The following is a 19928-nucleotide window of genomic DNA, read 5'->3' as shown; positions in this document are numbered from 1 at the left end:
CAGGACAATTAAACTCAAATGGACAAAATGACAACAACACAAACAAAGAAGGCAACACATTACTGGTGAACAGCAAAGATATATGTGACTAAGAGTGCTGAGGAACAACTAATGCCTAATGTCAGTGGAGGTGAGGTTTTGCTGTGAATCTTAAAAAAAGTTTGGATTTTCAAAGTTTTTCAGATTTTGGAATTCCATGTTAGAGATTTTGGACATAATATACTTAATCAGCCTCCTATTGATGAATACTTAGAATATTTCAAATATTTCACAATTAAAAACAACACTGGACCAAATAACCTAGTGCAAACATCATTTCACGTTTGGGTATAAATACATTTGTAAGATAAAATCCTGGAAATGAATTGCACAAAGGATATGTGCACTGTAATTTTCATATATATGCCAAATTGCCCTCCACAAAGGATTACCAATCTATATTCCCAGTCCACACCTTTGCAAACACAATGTTTTATCAAAATGTTTTCTTTTATTTTGAAATAATTTCAAGCTTACAGAAATGTTTCAAGAATAGTACAGAGAGATCTTTTCTTACCCCTGAAGTTTTCAAAGGTAATGATACCCTATCACTCCTGAATAGTCTACACTTCTGGCAAGCAAGGAAACTCTTCTACATACCCATAATACAACCATCAAAATAAGGAAATTAATATTGACATATTACTACCATCTACCACAGATCCTATTCAAGTTTCACCAATTGTTCCAATAATGTACTTTATAGCAAAGAGATTTCAAACAAGATCATATGTTGTATTTAATTTTTCCTATCTCTTTAGTCTTTGTCATTTTGGAAAAATTCTTCAGTCTTCCCTTGACATTCATGACCTTGACACTCTGCAGATTAAACTAGTTATTTTGTAAGTATGCCCTTCAATCTGGGTATGTCTGATGTTTCCTGAAGTTCTTATAGCTTCCTAACTGGTGATATATAATTTTGACTTGACCCATTTCTGATGGTCTTAACTGTGATCATTTGATTAAAGTGATGTCTGCCAACTTTCTCTACTGTAAAGTTACACATTATCCCTTTGTGATTGACAAGTATTTTGTGGAAACATACTTTGAGATAATGTAAATATCCTTAATCAAATGTTCACCCACTAGTTTTAGCATCCATTGATGTTTCTAGGCTGAACTAAGTATTATATATAAATACAGTCTCTCTCTCTCTCCCCCTCTGAATGCTATATTCTCATTTCATCATTCTTTCCACAATCATCAGCTGGCATTCTACTCTATTCTTATTTGCTCAAACCAGTATAAAACTCATGGATAAAACTATTTTATTCAATGAGTTATAATAAGTTGCCATCATTACTTAACTATGCATTTATTTATAGCTTTATTGAGGTATAACTGACATATAATCATCACATATTTTAAAATGTAAAACTTGATAAATTTTGACATATGTATACCCCCAATAAACTATCACTACAGTCAAGATAATGAACATACACATCACCCCCAAAGTTTCCTTGTCACCTTTGGTGAGCCCTTTTTCCCTTCCAACATAGCTTGCCCCAGCTCCCATTCCTGTGAGACTCCTGATCTTCTTTCTGTCACTATCGTGTGCATTTTCTAGAATTTTATATAAATGGAATAAAACAATATGTAGTTTTTACTTTGGTCTAGCTCCTTTCACTTAGCAATAATTATTTTGAGATTCACCCATGTTGTAGTGTGTATCAACTTTTATTCCTTTTCATTTGAATATTTGTAGTATTCCACTGTATGGTTATATCACAGTTTGTTTATCTGTTCACCTATGGATGTGTATTTGGATTGTTTCCAGTTACTGGTTATTAAAAGGAAAGCTGCCATGAATATTCATATTAAATAATTTGTACAGACATGTACTTTCCTTTCTTTGCATAATATCTAGGAATGCAATGGCTGGACTGTATGTGTAAGAGTTCATTTAACTTTTAGGAAATTATGAAATGGTTTCTCAAAGTGGTTTTGCCACTTAAGTTCCTGCAAGTTAGTATATGAAGGCTCCACTTGCTCCACATCCTTGCTAGTCCTTGCTATAGGTTTTTATTTTTTGTTTTTATTTAGCCATTTTCTTATTGTGATTCTATTGCATTTCCCTAAGAACTAACAATATTGAACATTTTTTCATGTGTTTATTTTCCATCAGAGTATCTTCTTTGGTAGAGTATCTCTTCATATCTTTGCTCATTTAAAAAGTGGGTTATTCATTTTCTTATTACTGAGTTTTGAGAATTCTTTACATATTCTGGAGGCAAGACTTTTTTTTTTTTTTAAAGATTTTGTTTATTTATTTGACAGACAGAGATCACAAGTAGGCAGAGAGGCAAGCAGAGAGAGAGGAGGAAGCAGGCTCCCTGCTGAGCAGAGAGCCTGATGCGGGGCTCGATCCCAGGACCCTGAGACCATGACCTGAGCCGAAGGCGAGGCTTAACCCACTGAGCCACCCAGGCGCCCCTGGAGGCAAGTCTTTTATGAGATATATGATTTGTAAATATTTCTCCCATCTGTGGCTTATCTTTTCTTTCTCAATAGAGACTTCATAAAGCAAAAGTTCTTAATTTTGGTTAAGTCCAATTTATCAATTTTTTCTTTTATGGATTGTACTTTTAATGTTTTATCTCCAAAATCTTTGCTTACCAAAAAAGGAAAATGATTTTCCTAATGTTTTCTTCTAAAAGTTTTATAGTTTTAGTTTTTTACATTTAGATCCTTGATCCATCATAAGTTAATTTTTGTATATGTTGTAATATCTGTTGAAAAGACCATCATTTTTCTCAACAGAATTGGCTTTGCCCTTTATTGAAAAAACCTGACCACATATATATGAGTCTACTTTGGGACTATCCTTTTTCATTGATTTGTTGTCTAACTTAACACCAATAATCCTATTTTGAATACTACAGCTTTATAATAAGTCTTGAAATCAGGTAGTGTTAGTCTTAATACTTTTATTTTTCTTTTGAGAAGTTGTTTTTATTTTTTATTTTTAAAATTTTTTTTAGATTTTTTTATTTATTTCAGAGAGAGAGAGATCACAAGTAGGCAGAGAGACAGGCAGAGAGAGAGAGAGGAGGAAGCAGTCTCCCCGCTGAGCAGAGAGCCCGATGCGGGGCTCGATCCCAGGACCCTGGGATCATGACCTGAGCCGAAGGCAGAGGCTTTAACCCACTGAGCCACCCAGGCACCCCTGAGAAGTTGTTTTTGGCTATTCTAGGTCCTCTGTATTTTCATACAAATTTTACAATCGGATAGCCAGTATCTATCCCAAAGGCTGTTGGGATTTTGACTGGAATTGCATTGAATCTATACATCAATTTGTAAAAAATCAACATTTAATAATGTTGAGTCTTCTAATCCATTAAATGTAGTATGTCTTTCCATTTACTTAGGTCTTCTTTCATTTCTCTCAGCAGTATTTTATGATTTTCATTGTATAGTTTTTAGACATCTTTTGTCAAGTTTATTTTCAAGTATTTCATATTTTCTTTATACTATTTTAATAGTAATTTTTAAAATTTCAATTTCTGATTGTTCATTGCTGGCATATTGATTTCTATATATTGATCTTGTATCCTGCAACCTTGCTAAATTCATTATTAATTCTAATAGCTTCTTAAGATTTCATAGGATTTTTCTACATAGATGAGCATGTCATCTGAGAATAAAGACAGTTTTACTTCTTCCTTTTCTTTTTACAAAATATTTTATTTTAAAGTAATATCTACACCCAATGTGGGGCTTGAACCCACAACCCAGAGATCAAGAATAGCATGCTCCATCAACTGAGCCAGCCAGGCACCCCTACTTCTTCCTTTCTAATCTGGGTATCTTTTATTATTATCTTTTATTGTCTTATTGTACTGGATAGAACCACCAGTTTGATATTGAATAAACAATATCTTTGCCTTGTTCCTGATGTTAGGAAGAAAGGATTCAATCATTTACCATTAAGTATAAGAGTAGTTATATCTTAGATATCCTTTATCATGTTGAGGAAGTTTATTTCTTTTCCTAGTTTAAGAGTTTTTAATGTTCTTATTAGGGATTAATGTTAGATTTTTTTAAATCCTTTTTCTGTATTATTAAAATGATAAAATAACCCATGGGTTTTCGTTTTTACTCTATTAGTACGGTGAATCACAATGATTGATTTTTGAATGTTAAACTAACCTTACATTCTTGAGATAAATCCTACTTTGTTGTGATGTTTTATCTTTTTAAAATATATTATTGGATCAAGCTGTAACATTTTTATTAAGAATTTTTATACCTGGGGTCGCCTGGGTGGCTCAGTGGGTTAAGCCTCTGCCTTCAGCTCAGGTCATGTTCCCAGGGTCCTGGGATGGAGTACCGCATCAGGCTCTCTGCTCAGCGGGGAGCCTGCTTCCCTCTCTCTCTCTTTGCCTGCCTCTCTGCCTACTTGTTATCTGTTTGTCAAATAAATAAATAAATTCTTTAAAAAAAAAAAAGAATTTTTATACCTGGGGTGCCTGGGTAGCTCAGTGGGCTAAAGCCTCTACCTTCGGCTCAGGTCATGGTCTCAGGGTCCTGGGATCGAGCCCCACATCTGGCTCTCTGCTCAGCAGGAGCCTGCTTCCTCCTCTCTCCCTGCCTGCCTCTCTGACTACTTGTAATCTCTATCAAATAAATAAATAAAATCTTAAAAAAAAAGAATTTTTATACCTATGCCCATAAGGATATTATTAGTTTGTAGTCTTCTTAGGATTTTTGACTGGTTTTGGTATCAGAGTAATGTTGGCTTCATAGATTTAGCTGGGAAATATTTCCTCCTCTTCAATTTTCTGGAAAAGTTTGTATGGAATTGTTGTTTTCCTTAAATAGTTGGTAGAAGTTACCAGTGAAACCATATAGGCCTGGATTTTTTTTTGTAGAAAGGTTTTTAACTACAATTCAGTTCTTTTTGATGTTCAATTCTATTTATTATTTTTGTGATAAAATATATATAACATAAAATTCACCATTCTAACCATTTAAGGGTACAATTCAATGACATTAAATCCATTCACAATGTTGTACATTATGGCCACTATGCATTTCCAGAACTTTGATCATCCCAAATAGAAACTCTGTACTCATTAAATAATAACTAACTTCCCCAGGCTCTGTGTCCTACTTTCTGTCTCTATGAATTTCTCCTCTGTTTTGCTTTCTGTCCCTTTGAATTTATGATATTAACTGTGGCCACTTTACTCAAGTGATGTCTACCAGGTTGCTCTATAGTAGACTTGTACTTTTTTCCTTTGTGATTGATTAAGTGCTTTGTAGAGAGATACTTTGGGACTACATAGATATCCCCTTCCTAATAAAATGTCCTCTAGTTTAGCAACCACTGATGTTTCCCTGCTGTGGCAGTTCTAGGTACCTCATATAAGCAGAATCATATAATGTTTCTCCTTTTGTGTCTGTTTTATTTCACTTAGCATGTTTTCAAGGCTCATCCATGTTGTAGTATGTATCAGAATTCTATTCCTTTTTATTGCCAAATTAATATTCCATTGAATGCATAGATCACATTTTGTTTATCTCTACATCTGTTTATAGATGCATTTCCAACTTTTTGCTACTGTGAATAATGCTGCCATGAACACTGATGTACAAGTATCTGAGTCCAAGTTTTTGTTTCTTTTGGGTATATACCTAGATCATCTTTATTCTTTTTTTTTTTTTTAAAGATTTTTTTTTTTTTTTAATTTATTTGACAGACAGATCACAAGTAGGCAGAGAGGCAGGCAGAGAGAGAGAGGAGAAGGAGGCAGGCTCCCTGCTGAGCAGAGAGCCTGATGTGAGGCTCGATCCCAGGACCCTGGGATCATGACCTGAGCTGAAGGCAGAGGCTTTAACCACTGAGCCACCCAGGTGCCCCGATCATCTTTATTCTTGAGTGAGCTTTGGTAGTTTGTATATTTCAAGAAATTAGTCCACTTCATTTCTGTTGTTTAATTTATTGACATAAAATTGTTCACAATATTCCTTTATTATCATTTTTATATCTTTAGAATTTGTTGTGATGTCACCTTTCTCATTCTTGGGATTGGTGATTTTTTTGTCTTCTTTTTTTCTTGATCAGTCTGAATAGAGATTTCAATTTTACTCTTCTTTTCAAACAGTGTTTTGTTTCATTGATTTTTATCTACTGTTTTTTTTTCTATATTCTGTTTATTGATTTATGCTCTGATCTTTATTATTTCCTTTCCTTTGCTTTGAATTTCATTTCATCTTCTTTTTCTGGTTTCCGGTTAAGGTGGAAACAGAGATCATTGATTCGAAACATTTCTTCTTTTCAGATACAGCATTTAATGCTAAAAATTTCCTTCTAAGTAAAGCTTTAGCTATATTCCAAAAACTATAATATGCTTTTCTTTCATTTTCCTTCAGTTTAAACATTTTCTAATCTTGGGTTTTTTCCCTTGGTCCAGTGAGTTATATGAAAGTGTGTGGTATAATTCCCCCCAATTTGGTGGATCTTCCAGATATCTTTTTATTGTTGACTCTAATTCAATTAAGGTTGTCTGAAAACGTTTATTTCACCTTTGTTTTTGAAATATATTTTCAATGGTGTAGAATTCTAGGTTGACGGTTTTTTAAAAGTACTTTAAAGAATTTCCTCCACTTTTTTTCTGGTTTATACTGTTTCAAGTGAGAAACTTGCTCTCACATTTAATCTTTTGTATATAATATGTCTTTTTTCTCTAATTACTTTTAAGTAAGATTTTCTCTTTTAATACTGGTTTTAAACAATTTGATTATGATGCCCCTTGATAAAGTTTTCTTTGGGTTTCTAGTGCTTGAGGTTAATTGAACGTCCTAGATCTGTAGTCATCTGATCCTGCTTGGAATCTGATACTCCATGCCACACCACTGCCAACATCACCCCCACATGGATGCCTATTAATAAGTTTATTGATTTTTGCCTATAAGATTGGTGAATATTGTTATCTCAGGGTAATTTTAATTTGCATTTCTCAAGGAAGTCCAGGTATTTAATTGTTCAAAAGTTATTCGTATCTTCTTTTCTGTGAACTATCAGATCATATCCTTTGACTATCTGATCATATCCTTTGTTCAAGTTTTGTGTTGGTGTATTGATCATTTTCATATTTATTTATCTGTATCTTTTACCTTTTCCATAATGAACATATATTTTTTGGGCAATAAGACACAACCTGAAATTATTTTTTAATAAAAAGTACCTTAAAATATCCATAGTTTCCTAGTATCAGAAAAATATTTGCAACCCACACAAGCTAGTATTTCATTATAGCTTCTCAGGGGCTTGTTTTCATTTCTTTTTGTGGTGAAACCTACCTAGCTAACAGGGAGGTAGTATGTGAGTTTGAAAATGTGAGAGTCCATCTTAGCTGCCTATCTTCGGACAAGGAGCCCTGGAAATATCACAGACTCTCATATCTATAGAGATTTATAATTCTTAGTCATGACTTCACTGGATCTTCCAACGGCCCTGGGGAGGCTGATAGGTTCACTGACAATGAATCCCATTTTATAGATTTTGAACCTGAGGCTTGCAAAGACGAAGTGACTACATCATATGGAAGGTTAAATTTAGAAGTTATCTTAAAGATGATTTCATTCTACATACTCCGCATCCCACAATTAGTAACAAAGGCAAAACTCTGTCTTGGACCTGGGTGCTCATTCTAATGACAGCAATCAAAGTGGGGATCCCTATCACTCTAAGTAGTCAAGAATAGCTTTTCTTCTTTAGGAGACCACAGACCAAGCGCTTGATAGACCATCAATGGGCCAGCATAGTGGGGGTGCTGGAGCCTAAGTTCTATCTATGCTCACCTTTGGCAGCGGTCAACATGGTGGAGGCCAGTTCACATTGCTGTGATTCCAAGTGTCCAAGCGTGAACCAGCGAGGATAACGGCTGGGCACCACAGACACCACATGGTGAGGGTGAGAAGTGTCGCCTGTAGAAGTTGAGTTTTCTAGAACAGGTAACCTAGAAGACCCAGGGAGAGTCATCAGCCACCATCCAGACCCTTTACATTCTGAGCCACCTTAGAGAAGTTTGTTCTTTGCTGGGGAAGAACTGTGCAAGAAAGGGTTAACTAAGAGCTTTAAAGATTGTTTCTCTGTTTTTTAATGTAGGCTCCATGCTCAGGATGGAGCCTAATGCAGGGCTTGGCTCCATGCTCAGGATGGAGCCTAATACAGGGCTTGGACTCATGACCCTGAGATCAAGATCTGAGCTGAGATCAAGAATTAGACACCTAACTGACTGAGGGACCTAGGCACCCTGAGCCTTAAAGGTTTTAAAACTTAGAATACTATACTGTATGTGAGATGAATGTCTGGGTACTTGTAGAACTCAAGCTGAATACTTTTTACTGCAAATAGATTTGAAAGGCAGTTTGAAAGCCCTACAATTATTTTTTAAAGTATAAGAAACATATGCTAAGGAATCCTCTGCAGTCTTTTTCTGGTTGAAGTGAAGAGCTCTCTCAGCCTTCTGATCTAACTAAAATTCTTCTGTACGGTCTACTGCATCCTAGAGGTCCACCTGCCTAAGGATCCTATTCTAGTTTGAAAACAAGATCCTCATAACTTATTGTTCTCAAGTTCTGGTATAGAAAGACTTATTTTTATTTCTTCTAGATGCATCTGGTGACCTCTGCCTAGGAACCATGACTCATTTGAGCTACAGAAGGGCTCAAACCCATTCTCATGCTGCCTAATGGGCCCCGGAGACAAAGATACTCAGGTCTTGGGTGCTCCATATCTACTAAAAACTTAGGGGCTTTCTCAGGTGACCCACCAGGAGTACAACCAGGGAGCCAAGTGAGTCACCAGCAAGTCATTCCAGACAGGAATCCTAGATAATAAGAATATGCCTGAGTAATTTTAGGGTGTGCTTGGTCCAGTATTTTCAGGTCTAATAGAAGAGACAAAGAGGGAAAGAGAAGAAAGTGAGATAAAGAAAAAGAGCAGTGGAGATTTCTGCTTTGATGGAAGCAGCTGGGCTGGGAAAGGGCTACCCACCTCATGGCACGTAAGGCTAATTTATAGGACAGGTCTGGATCATGAGGCAGCAGAGCTGAGAACAAATACTTGGCAAAGGTATGCATGGGAACACTCTCTCGGTGAATGACTTCTCCTAGACCACTGAAGGGGCCTCCTGCAGGAAGAAGATAGGACAGCCAGTTATTTATCTACATGCTTCTATTTGCCAATCTGGACTTGAGCTATAGGATCCTTCACATGTTTGCTAGCCCTGGGAACTTGAACTATACTTTAATGTAAAAAATGATTCTGTACAGTACTCTGTTACAGAGAGGAACTCAGAGTTATAAGCCTAAGGTACTACGACAAAACCCTTCTCTACTTACCCTCCAGGAGTAAGATGCACTGTTTCTGCAGTGTTCGCACTAGCTCATCGTCCAGCTGCAGCTCCTGAAGTCGACTCAGGAGCTGTTCCTCGTTACGGCACACCTTGTCCTGTGTGTAGAGGCCTTCAGGCATCACTCTCTGCTGACCCATCCCCATCAGAGCAACTTCCAGGGCCAGTGACAGGTAGGACTCATGGCTGTTTGGGCAGCCTGTAGCCACAGGTACATGCTGGTATACAGGGGGCCTGCTTTCATTCATATCTGAGGGCAACATGGGACCAGATTCTTTAGGTCAGTTCTGTGGATTCTTTTGCTCCTCTCTCCCTCCCACTTTGGAAAACAGTTAGGTCAGCAGATGCCACAGGGAAGCGGAGTCAAAACCCCAGAGCAGTAAGGAAAATATACTGAAAAAAGATTACACAGAGCCACAGAGATTCCCAACTCCTTCCCAATATGTGAACTGGCTAGACCAGTTGGGGAAGAAGTGGATCTTATATTAAACTTTTGCTAACACATTATGTAATACATGATTATCTGTTGGGTTTTTGTTTGTTTGTTTGGTTTTGGTTTTTTTTGTCTATTTCACTAGAGTATGAGCACGTAAAGGGAAGAGACATTATCTTATTGCCCTGTGCATCTCCAGGGTCTGGTATGTGAAAGGAGCTAAGTGTACGTCCTTGATGAATATATTTCAAGTACAGTCTCAGGTTTTTGAGACGTAAGTGTCACTGTGCAGAGGAAACAGACCAAAGATGATGATTTCTTTTCAGGTGATTAGAGGGAAGATAAGGGCAGCTCTAGCTCAGATTGGGGACAACCACTGTATCTCTACCCAGAGAGATCCAAATCCATCCATTTAAACTATTACTTTGTAACACTTGCAACTTCTTTGTAATTATTACTTTCTATGTTCCACCTCTTGGGTTCAAAGTTTTAGAAAACGAGCACAGGTTTAAAGTCTTACAGGGGTTTAGAGTCTTGTTTCTTTTCTTTCTTCTTCACTTATCTGGTTAAATATTTATGGAAAACTATTAAATGAGCGGTATTGCACTAAGTGCTGGGATCACAAAGATAAGTAAGTCATAATTTCTACTTTCAAGGAACTGAAGTCGAGTAAGATAATCACTTGTAAACAAATTGTGCTGCAGTGGGCTAAATACCATAATAGATGTATGTATAAAATATAGTGATGGCATAAAATTCTGTCTCTAGTCCTTGCTACACTGAGACTACTAAGATTCTTCCTTTCTAGTTCTATTATCACTGGTAAAATCAGAATATAACCATCATGAGGAAGAAGGTTCAAAGAAAATATGAGAGTATTATGCAATTGTAAGGGTTACACACATTCTTTTTTTCGGAAGTTCTTTTCCACTTCAAGACTGCTCCAAGACTTGGCCTCTGCCTCCTGAACACTATCGCTCTTCATACTCACTTTGGATCACACTCATTAGGTATTCATGGTATGGAAGTGAGAGGAGCAAAGGAAAGCTGGCAAGGGGAAATAGGAGAATAGGATGGGGCCAGTCTACGGGGTGGGAAAGGAAGGTGAGAAAGAGATGAAGCCCAAGGAAACCCCTCAGGGTAGGTCCAATTTGGATAAGAGGACAAAGGCTGCAGGAAATGTAGACAGAGTCAGACAGGGAAGGGAGAGCTACTAAGGACAGTTCTGGTTCTTCTCAGGCTGACCCCTGTACCTGACACTTCAAGATAGCCATCATCATTCAGACGACAGGCCTCAGTCAGAGTGAGAAACAGGCAGCCAATGGGATCCAGGGGGTGGCCCACCCAGCCTTCCAGGTTTGTGATGGTTGTGGTTCCTCTCTGTAACAGTTCTGGAAACAACAGATCCAAATTTTAGAAATTGATAGGGACACATTGCTCTCTGTCCCTGTCTGAGTCTTCTCATTAGCAACTTAAAAAAAAATCTTCCCCCATTGTCTCGCCTTGGGTGGTCACAAGTTTATTAGCTATAAGGTCTTGAAGTCTGAATTTAGACTTCTTGCTTGCAGCACACATAACGTAAATATAGTTTTACAGTTTAAAGAGGGTCTTATACCAGATCTTACTGGGTCTTCCAACTGCCTGTGAGGGATGCAGACCAGCATTATTATTCCCATTTTGTAGATTAAAAAAACCCTGAGATTTATAGAGGTAAAGTGAGGTAATCCACACATCAGGTAGAAAACCCTGAAATTCCTTCCCTCCTGCCAGTCCATGAAGATCCTCATCAGCCCCAGCCTGAGAAGTTAAGATGGCTCCTTATCACTATACCTTTCTTCTGGTGCTTGTAGATTTCCAGCTGCCGTTGCTGCTGCAACCTCAGAGTATTGATAATGGCCACCGTGAGTCTGAGGGCCTCTTTTGGATAACCATGGGAGCGCAGAGCATCGACCCGAGCGCAGGCTGTAGGCACATGCTCTACCAGATGAGAAGAAAATATTTTGGTTGGGTTAGATTTTCCAATGAGGAAAATTCATGTTTGACAAAGGGGGTTTGTGTTTTGCTCAGTTCCTAAAATTCAGCTGATATCTACTGTGTACCAAGACCCATGTTTTATCTTTTAAGAATACAGAGTTGAGGGATTATGGACATTGGGGAGGGTATGTGCTTTGGTGAGTGCTGTGAAGTGTGTAGACCTGGTGATTCACAGACCTGTACCCGTGGGGATAAAAATATATGTTTATAAAAAAAAAAAATTAAAAAAAAAAAAAGAATACAGAGTTGAATAAGTCACAGGCACTACCTTCAAAGAGCCACCATGTGGCCTCTGTAGAGTGGCATGGTGTAGAAAGGAACACACAACTAGGATAATAAAATGTAGTACCTCTTTGTGACCTTGGACTATGAGAACTCAGTGGAGGTAGCAGCTAACTGCCTACAGAGAAAGGCCTCATTTATTAATCCTACATTCCTGAGAACCTATTTTATGCCAGTTTGCTTGACAGGCAAGGGAAGTACAAACGTAAATAAGAAATGACCACTTGCTCAAAGACCTCACAAATGATACATAAATAGATCATTATAAAACAGTTAAAAGTAAACAACATGATAGTAATATATACAGAGAGAAAATAATATTTGAGCAGCACTTTGTAGAACTAGCAAGATTTTAATTAGGTAGACAAACAGGAAAAGGCATTGCCAGCAAAAAAGAACATATAAGCAACGGCATATAAATAAAACATAAGAAGTATTCTATAAAGCATCTTTTGAGTATAACAAATAGTTCTGTGCAGAGTAAGTTATGTCACCAGAGACTGCCTAGAAATGTAGAGTATGATATGCCATACTAAGGAGACTGGATTTAACTTAAGGATAATGGAGGGCCTCAAAAGCTTAAAAATGGGCAAGTGGTTATAATGAGATTAATGGTTCATTGGGCGATTTTTAAAAAATTTAAATAGGTTCCATGCCCAGTGTAGAGCTCAATGCAGAGCTCAAACTCATGACCCTGAGATCAAGACCTGAGCTGAGATCAAGAGTTGGACACAACAAGTGAGCAAAGCAGGTGCCCCCATTTTGTGATTTATTTTAAAGATAACATTAAAAGTCAGAAATAACTGCAGAAAATTTGAAAATACAGATAAGCAAAATATAAAATAAAAATCAGAGATAACCATTATTTCCAGTATTGTGTGTATGTATGCATTAAGTATGTGTGTGTATATATATTCTGATTATGTATATATATACATGGAATGATATGATCATTATTTTTTTAAGATGTTATTTACTTATTTGTCAGGGAGAGGGAGCACAAGCGAGCAAAGGCAGAGAGAGAAGCAGGCTCCCCGCTGAACAGAGAGCCTGATGTGGGGCTCGATCCCAGGACCCTGGGATCATGACCTGAGCCGAAGGCAGCTGCTTAACCAACTGAGCCACCCAGGCATCCCTTATTATTATTATTATTATTATTTTTTAAGATTTTATTTATTTATTTGACAGAGAGAGATGACAAGCAGGCAGAGAGAGAGGAGGAAGCAGGCTCCCTGCTGAGCAGAGAGCCCGATGCAGGGCTCGATCCCAGGACCCTGAGATCATGACCTGAGCCGAAGGCAGTGGCCTAATCCACTGAGCCACCCAGGCATCCCTTATTATTATTATTATTATTATTATTATTATTTTTTTTTTTTTTTAAGATTTTATTTATTTATTTGACAGAGAGAGATCACAAGTAGGCAGAGAGGCAGGCAGAGAGAGAGGAGGAAGCAGGCTCCCTGCTGAGCAGAGAGCCCGATGCGGGACTCGATCCCACGACCCTGAGATCATGGCCTGAGCCGAAGGCAGCAGCTTAACCCACTGAGCCACCCAGGTGCCCCCCTTATTATTATTTTTTAAAGACTTATTTATTTTAGAGAGAGAGCATGAGCAGGGGGAGGGGCAGGCAGAAGGAGAAGGAGAGAGAGAGAAAGAGAGAGATGGAGAGATGGAGAGAAGCAGACTCCCCTCCACGTTGGAGAGAGCCCAACGTGGGGCCCTATCTTACGACTTTGAGACTCTTAACAAACTGAGCCACCAGGTGCCCCCATGGGATAATACTATAATTGTTTTGTAACTGGGTTTTTTCTCTGAATAATGTATTATAAAGTTTTTTTAATATCATTAAATATACTTCTACAACATTAAAAATGCTGATATACCATTCCTCTGAAAATATGGATATAATCCACTGAGTCAATCAATCCCCTACTGTTGGACATTAAGACTATTTCCAATCTTTCTCATCTGTACATTATTTACGTCCATGCTCTAATAAAGCCCCTAGCTTTACACATATTCTTAGTTAATTATAGCACAGGATAAATTCCTAGATGTAGAATTCCTGGGTCAAATGGTATGAATGTATTTTAACAGCTTTTGATAAGCATTATTGACAGGGTATAAGCACTTACATTCCTACTAGTAGTAAATGAGAATAACTATCTCCATGTAACTTTTCCCACACCATAAACTAATTATCTTTACTTCAAAAATCTCTGACCATTTGACAATCAAAAAATGGTAATTCAGTGTTGTTGTCTTTTTAAAGATTTTATTTATTTATTTGACACAGAAAGAGAGATCACAAGTAGGCAGAGAGCCAGGCAGGCAGAGAGGGAGGCAGGCTCCCTGCTGAGCAGACAGCCTGATGTGGGGCTCAATCCCAGGGCTCTGAGATCATGACCTGAGCTAAAGGCAGAGGCTTTAACCCACTGACCCACCCAGGTGCCCCAATTCAGTGTTGTTTTGATTTTCACATTTTCACCTTTGTTTGCTGACGAGATGCATATGATTTCACACACTTGTTAGATTTATGTTCTGGACGTGTTAGATATGGGAAGAGGCAAGGTGACGAAAGGAGACTTCGGGTAGTGGCCCACAGTGAGTTTGGGCAAGGCTTTTAAGAGAGACAGGGACATATGCATAGTCAGCAAGTTTTTTTTTTTTTTTAAAGATTCTGTTATATTTATTTGACACAGAGAGAGAGGCCACAAGAACACAAGCAGGGGGTGCAGGAGAGGGAGACGCAGTCTCCTTACTGAGCAGGGAGCCTGATGCGGGGTTCAATCCCAGGACCCTGGGATCATGACCTGAACCGAAGACCGACGCTTAACCAACTGAGTCACGTGGGTGTCCCTGCATATTCAGCAAGATCTTGAGAAAGACAAAGAAATGTAGTGAAGGATGAAGGTAAGGAATTGGGAGGAGATATAAAAATAAATGTCATTGTTGACATATATACATTGTTGTAAGACTCAGAAAATGAGTATTTTTTAAAAGTGTCTGTTTTGGAATGAGCATCCTGTGATAAAGCAAAGAAGAGATTGACATACAGCCAGAGGAATATTTAAACCCACAATGGAAGAACTCTGTTCCTTTATAATGAAGGAAGGAAGGGAAGGTGGAGAGAAGGAAAGAAGACAGTTTGCTGACAAATGCAGATAGTGCTCTAGCTACTAGCACAGGGTAATTTAAGTTTCGGAGTTAGTGCCTTTTTGTAAAATATATTAATTTCAGAGTGGATTATAACATTGCTCTGCAACTGTTGACTAACTATGAACTGATGTTTAATGGTTTTATGACTACTCTTTGAGATTTACTAACTCCTTTCCCCTTCTAAAACTCAGGAAACAACACAAATTCCTCTGTTTGAGGTCATTATACTTCAGCTAAATACACATGGAAGTAGCTGAAGCTTCACATAAATACCCCAAGTCCCTAGTTAAGGCCCCAAAAGATCTGTCCAAATTGGAATTGTGTTGCCAGCCCCTATGTAGTTCTGGCCTGGCACAAGGTAAGACTGAGCTCTGAAATTCTTAGAGGAGAGGAGAGGTACACTTACCAAGCCACAGCGGCTGGCCTTGGGAATTAAACAGTAGTCTCTCACTTTCCTGCTGGCAGGCAGGAGCTGTATATATATCGCTGCTTATTATTCGCTGTAAGTGGCTGTCCTGCCAATGTAATTCACGGCCCTCGATGGCTCTAGTGAACACTGTTCGTCTTGGTCTGGATAAGGAGTCTGGGGAAAGAAAGACATGCAGCAGTTCAGTGACAGGTAATCTGAAGCTCTAACGCTTATGTCTTCTTCAGAGTGGGAGGATGAGAAGAGTAGTATGTGGTTCGTGAGAGCAGCCACTCTGCCATCTGTCTGGGTGCTTGTTGTGCTGCCTCTTTATTGGCTAGCCCTTAATGTAGCTGTGCCCTCTATGGCAAGATCCTTTCTACAGAGACCTATGGCTGCCTTTCCAGTCTACAGAAGACCAATTTCTCCTAGGATTGAGAGCCACATGAAAAAGAAGAGAGACAGTGGTGCTCAGCTGCTCAATTATGAGGACACCAACCGCTTCTATAGAAGTCAGAGGAAGAGAGAAGTAGCTAGATAAGTCCCCTGGACAATCCATAACCTGTCTCATTTACAGCCTGATCCTTATCAGACTAAAGACTTCATGTAATTTATATTAAAAGCTGAAAAAGGGTGCAAGTCCTATGTATTCTGGTCCCTTTATCACACGGATATCTACAGGCTTACAGTCTTGTTCTTGAATATGAAAAACTGATACTGACAAAGACTAATTTAATTAACATAGACTCTTACCATGCCATCTCTATTCAGGAAAAAGTCTGCAAGGAAACCAAAACAGTTTAGACAAAATAGCCTCAACTTTTAAGGGTGGTATGGAGGAAGATCAAATGAAAGATATGTCATCAAAAACTCTGGAGACAGAAGGCCTCATGGAAACTACATTTAAGGAAATTAAAAACTAACAAACAAACCAACCAATCAACCATAAGGGATTATTTAATTGACTCTCTGCCAGATTAAGGACAAGTGGTCTGGGATCAAGTACTAAAATACTATACAGATGTTTCCAGAGATGCCCAAATGAGCTATACATCCACTGAGTCTGTGCAAAAAAAACTGGGAGGGGAAGCCAGAGGATTCAAAATGAACATGAATGAAATGAAGAAATGAACATATTCATTCATTAGGCAAAAGTCCTTAGAATATGTTCATCTCTTCAGAATTTGATATATTCCATAGAGTGTGGGTTTAGAGGGTTAAATAAGAATAGCATGACAGGGGCGCCTGGGTGGCTCAGTGGGTTAAAGCCTCTGCCTTCGGCTCAGGTCATGATTCCAGGGTCCTGGGATCGAGCCCCACGTCGGGCTCTCTGCTCAACAGGGAGCCTGCTTCCCCCTCTCTCTCTGCCTCCTTCTCTGCCTACTTGTGATCTCCATCTGTCAAATAAATTAATTAAATCTTAAAAAAAAAAAAAGAACAGCATGACAATATTTACTGAAATGTCTTCTCCTTCAAGTTGTCCCTCAGTAGAAGCACAATGTACCTCCTACTGGCTGCAGTCTAAACCCCTCTCTTGCTGAACTGAGACTCTACCTTGGGTCTTCTCAACCCACAGTAGGGATTAGGCTCCCAATATTCAACAAGTCCGTAAATAACGAGCACCTACACATGGCAGGTACTTGTTCTAGGTGCTGAGGATAAATAAAGTCACTGCCTCATGGAACTTTACATGTAAATGGGCAGAGATAGTTCAATAAATCTACAGTATACCCGGTATATGAGATGGTTTTGAGTGCTTTAGAAAAGACTAAAGCAAAATTAGGGAGAAAGACAAGCTGGTGTTGGGTGGGGGTTATTGTTTTATATAGAATGGAATCTAATAAGGTAACATTTGAACAGAGACTTTAAGCCTGATAACTAAGTAACTAAGGGAAGAGCATTCTAGGCAAAAAGGAATAGCAAATGCTAAAATCCTAAGGTGGGTACATATTTGGAGTATTGGAACGTAGCAAGGAGGTCAGTGTACTGAGAGTGGAATGAGCAAGCAGGAAAATTATAGGAGATAAGGTCAGAGAGATTCTAGAAAGCCAGATCATTGAGGACCTTACAGGCCATGAGTAAAAGATGAGAAGCCACTGGAGGGCTTTTAGCTCATAAAGGTGTATGATGCGACCTGCTTTTTAAAAGGTTAACTGGCAACAGTATTGAGACTAGACCATGAGGTTGAAGGGCAAAAGCAGGATGGGCAGTTAGGAGGTCACTGCAATAATTTGTGAAAATGATGGCAATTTGGCCAGAGTAATAAGCAGTAGAGGTCATAAGAATATATGGATTCTGATGGACAGAAGACATGGAAGGATAATTTTCCAAAGAAAATATCTAGATGGCTAATAGGCACATGAAAAAATGCTCAATGTCACTCATCATCAGAGAAATACAAATCAAAACCACAGTGAGATACCATCTCACACTTGTCAAAATAGCTAAAAGTAATAATACAAGAAACAGAAGATGTTGGCGAGGATGCAGGGAAAGGGGAATCCTCTTGCACTGTTGGTGGGAATGCAAATTGGTACAGCCACTCTGGAGAACAGTTTGGAGGTTCCTCAAAAAGTTAAAAATAGAGCTACTCTATGTCCCAGCAATTGCACTACTAGGTATTTACCCAAAGGATACAAAAATACAGATAACAAAGGGGTACATGCACCCTGATGCTTATATATAGCAGCACTATCAACAACAGCCAAACTATGGAGAGAGCACAAATGTCCATTGACTGATGAATGGATAAAGATGTGTACACACACACACACACACACACACACACACACACAAACAGCCATCAAAAAGAATGAAATGTTGCTGTTGGCAATGGTATGGATGGAACTAGAGGGTATTATGCTAAGTGAAATAAGTCAGTTAGAGAAAGACAAATACCATATGATTTCAGTTATATATGGAATTTAAGAAACAAAACAGGAAACAACATATGTTGGAGAGGATGTGGAGAAAGGGGAACCCTCTTACACTGTTGGTGGGAATGCAAGTTGGTGCCGCCTCTTTGGAGAACAGTGTGGAGATTCCTCAAGAAATTAAAAATAGAGCTTCCCTATGACCTTGCAATTGCACTCCTGGGTATTTACCCCCAAGGATACAGATGTCATGAAAAGAAGGGCCATCTGTACCCCAATGTTTATAGCAGCAATGACCACGGTCGCCAAACTGTGGAAAGAACCAAGATGCCCTTCAACGGACGAATGGATAAGGAAGATGTGGTCCATATACACTATGGAGTATTATGCCTTCATCAGAAAGGATGAATACCCAACTTTTGTAGCAACATGGACGGGACTGGAAGAGATTATGCTGAGTGAAATCAGTCAAGCAGAGAGAGTCAATTATCATATGGTTTCACTTATTTGTGGAGCATAACAAATATTATGGAGGACAAGGGGTGTTAGAGAGGAGAAGGGACTTGGGGTAAATTGGAAGGGGAGGTGAATCATGAGAGACTATGGACTCTGAAAAACAATCTGAGGGGTTTGAAGTGGCGGGGGGGGTGGGAGGTTGGGGTACCAGGTGGTGGGTATTATAGAGGGCATGGATTGCATGGAGCACTGGGTGTGGTGAAAAAATAATGAATATTGTTTTTCTGAAAATAAATAAATTGAAAAAATTATATAAAAAAAAGAAACAAAACAAATGAACATATGGGAGGAGGGGGAAAACAAAAAAAGAGAGAGGGAAACAAACCATAACAGACTTTTAAATATAGAGTACAAACTGAGGGGTAATCGAGAGATGTGGGTAGGGGATGGGCCAGAAGGGTGATGGGTATTAAGGAGGGCACTTGTTAGGATGAGCACTGGATGTTGTATGTAAGTGATAAATCACTGAATTCTATTCCTGAAACCAATATTGCACTGTATGTTAGCTAAGTAGAATTTAAATAAAAATCCGAAAAAAAGAAAAAATATATGGATTCTGGATATATTCTGAAGGTAAAGCCAATAGGATTTGCTCATGGTTTGGATCTCAAGTGAGGGAGAAAAAGAATCAAGAATGACCCCATGGTTTTTGCTTTTTTGTTGTTTTAAATATTTTATTTATTTATTTATTTGACAGAGAGAGATCACAAGTAGTCAGAGAGGCAGGCAGAGAGAGAGGAGGAAGCAGGCTCCCCGCTGAGCAGAGAGCCTGATGCGGGCTCCAACCCAAGACCCTGAGATGATGACCTGAGCCAAAGGCA

At 38.6% G+C, this 19928-nt stretch overlaps 1 protein-coding gene across 2 annotated transcripts in view; it reads right to left on the bottom strand.

The window, feature by feature from the left end:
- Positions 1-19928, bottom strand: part of ZSWIM5 (zinc finger SWIM-type containing 5) — a 213750-nt gene that overhangs the window by 16579 nt on the left and 177243 nt on the right. For both annotated transcript variants that reach the window (XM_032361603.1, XM_032361604.1), the window contains exons 6-11: positions 15719-15895; positions 11668-11814; positions 11091-11228; positions 9394-9654; positions 9047-9182; positions 7849-8006 (exon numbers count right to left, since the gene is read on the bottom strand). In XM_032361603.1, the coding sequence (XP_032217494.1) occupies positions 7849-8006; positions 9047-9182; positions 9394-9654; positions 11091-11228; positions 11668-11814; positions 15719-15895 (1017 nt within the window). The remainder of the gene's footprint in view (positions 1-7848; positions 8007-9046; positions 9183-9393; positions 9655-11090; positions 11229-11667; positions 11815-15718; positions 15896-19928) is intronic.

Source organism: Mustela erminea, chromosome 10 (assembly GCF_009829155.1).
Source record: "Mustela erminea isolate mMusErm1 chromosome 10, mMusErm1.Pri, whole genome shotgun sequence".
NCBI lineage: Eukaryota > Metazoa > Chordata > Mammalia > Carnivora > Mustelidae > Mustela > Mustela erminea.
Note: the sequence above shows the minus strand (reverse complement) of the source record. Positions and strands in the feature narration are given on the sequence as shown.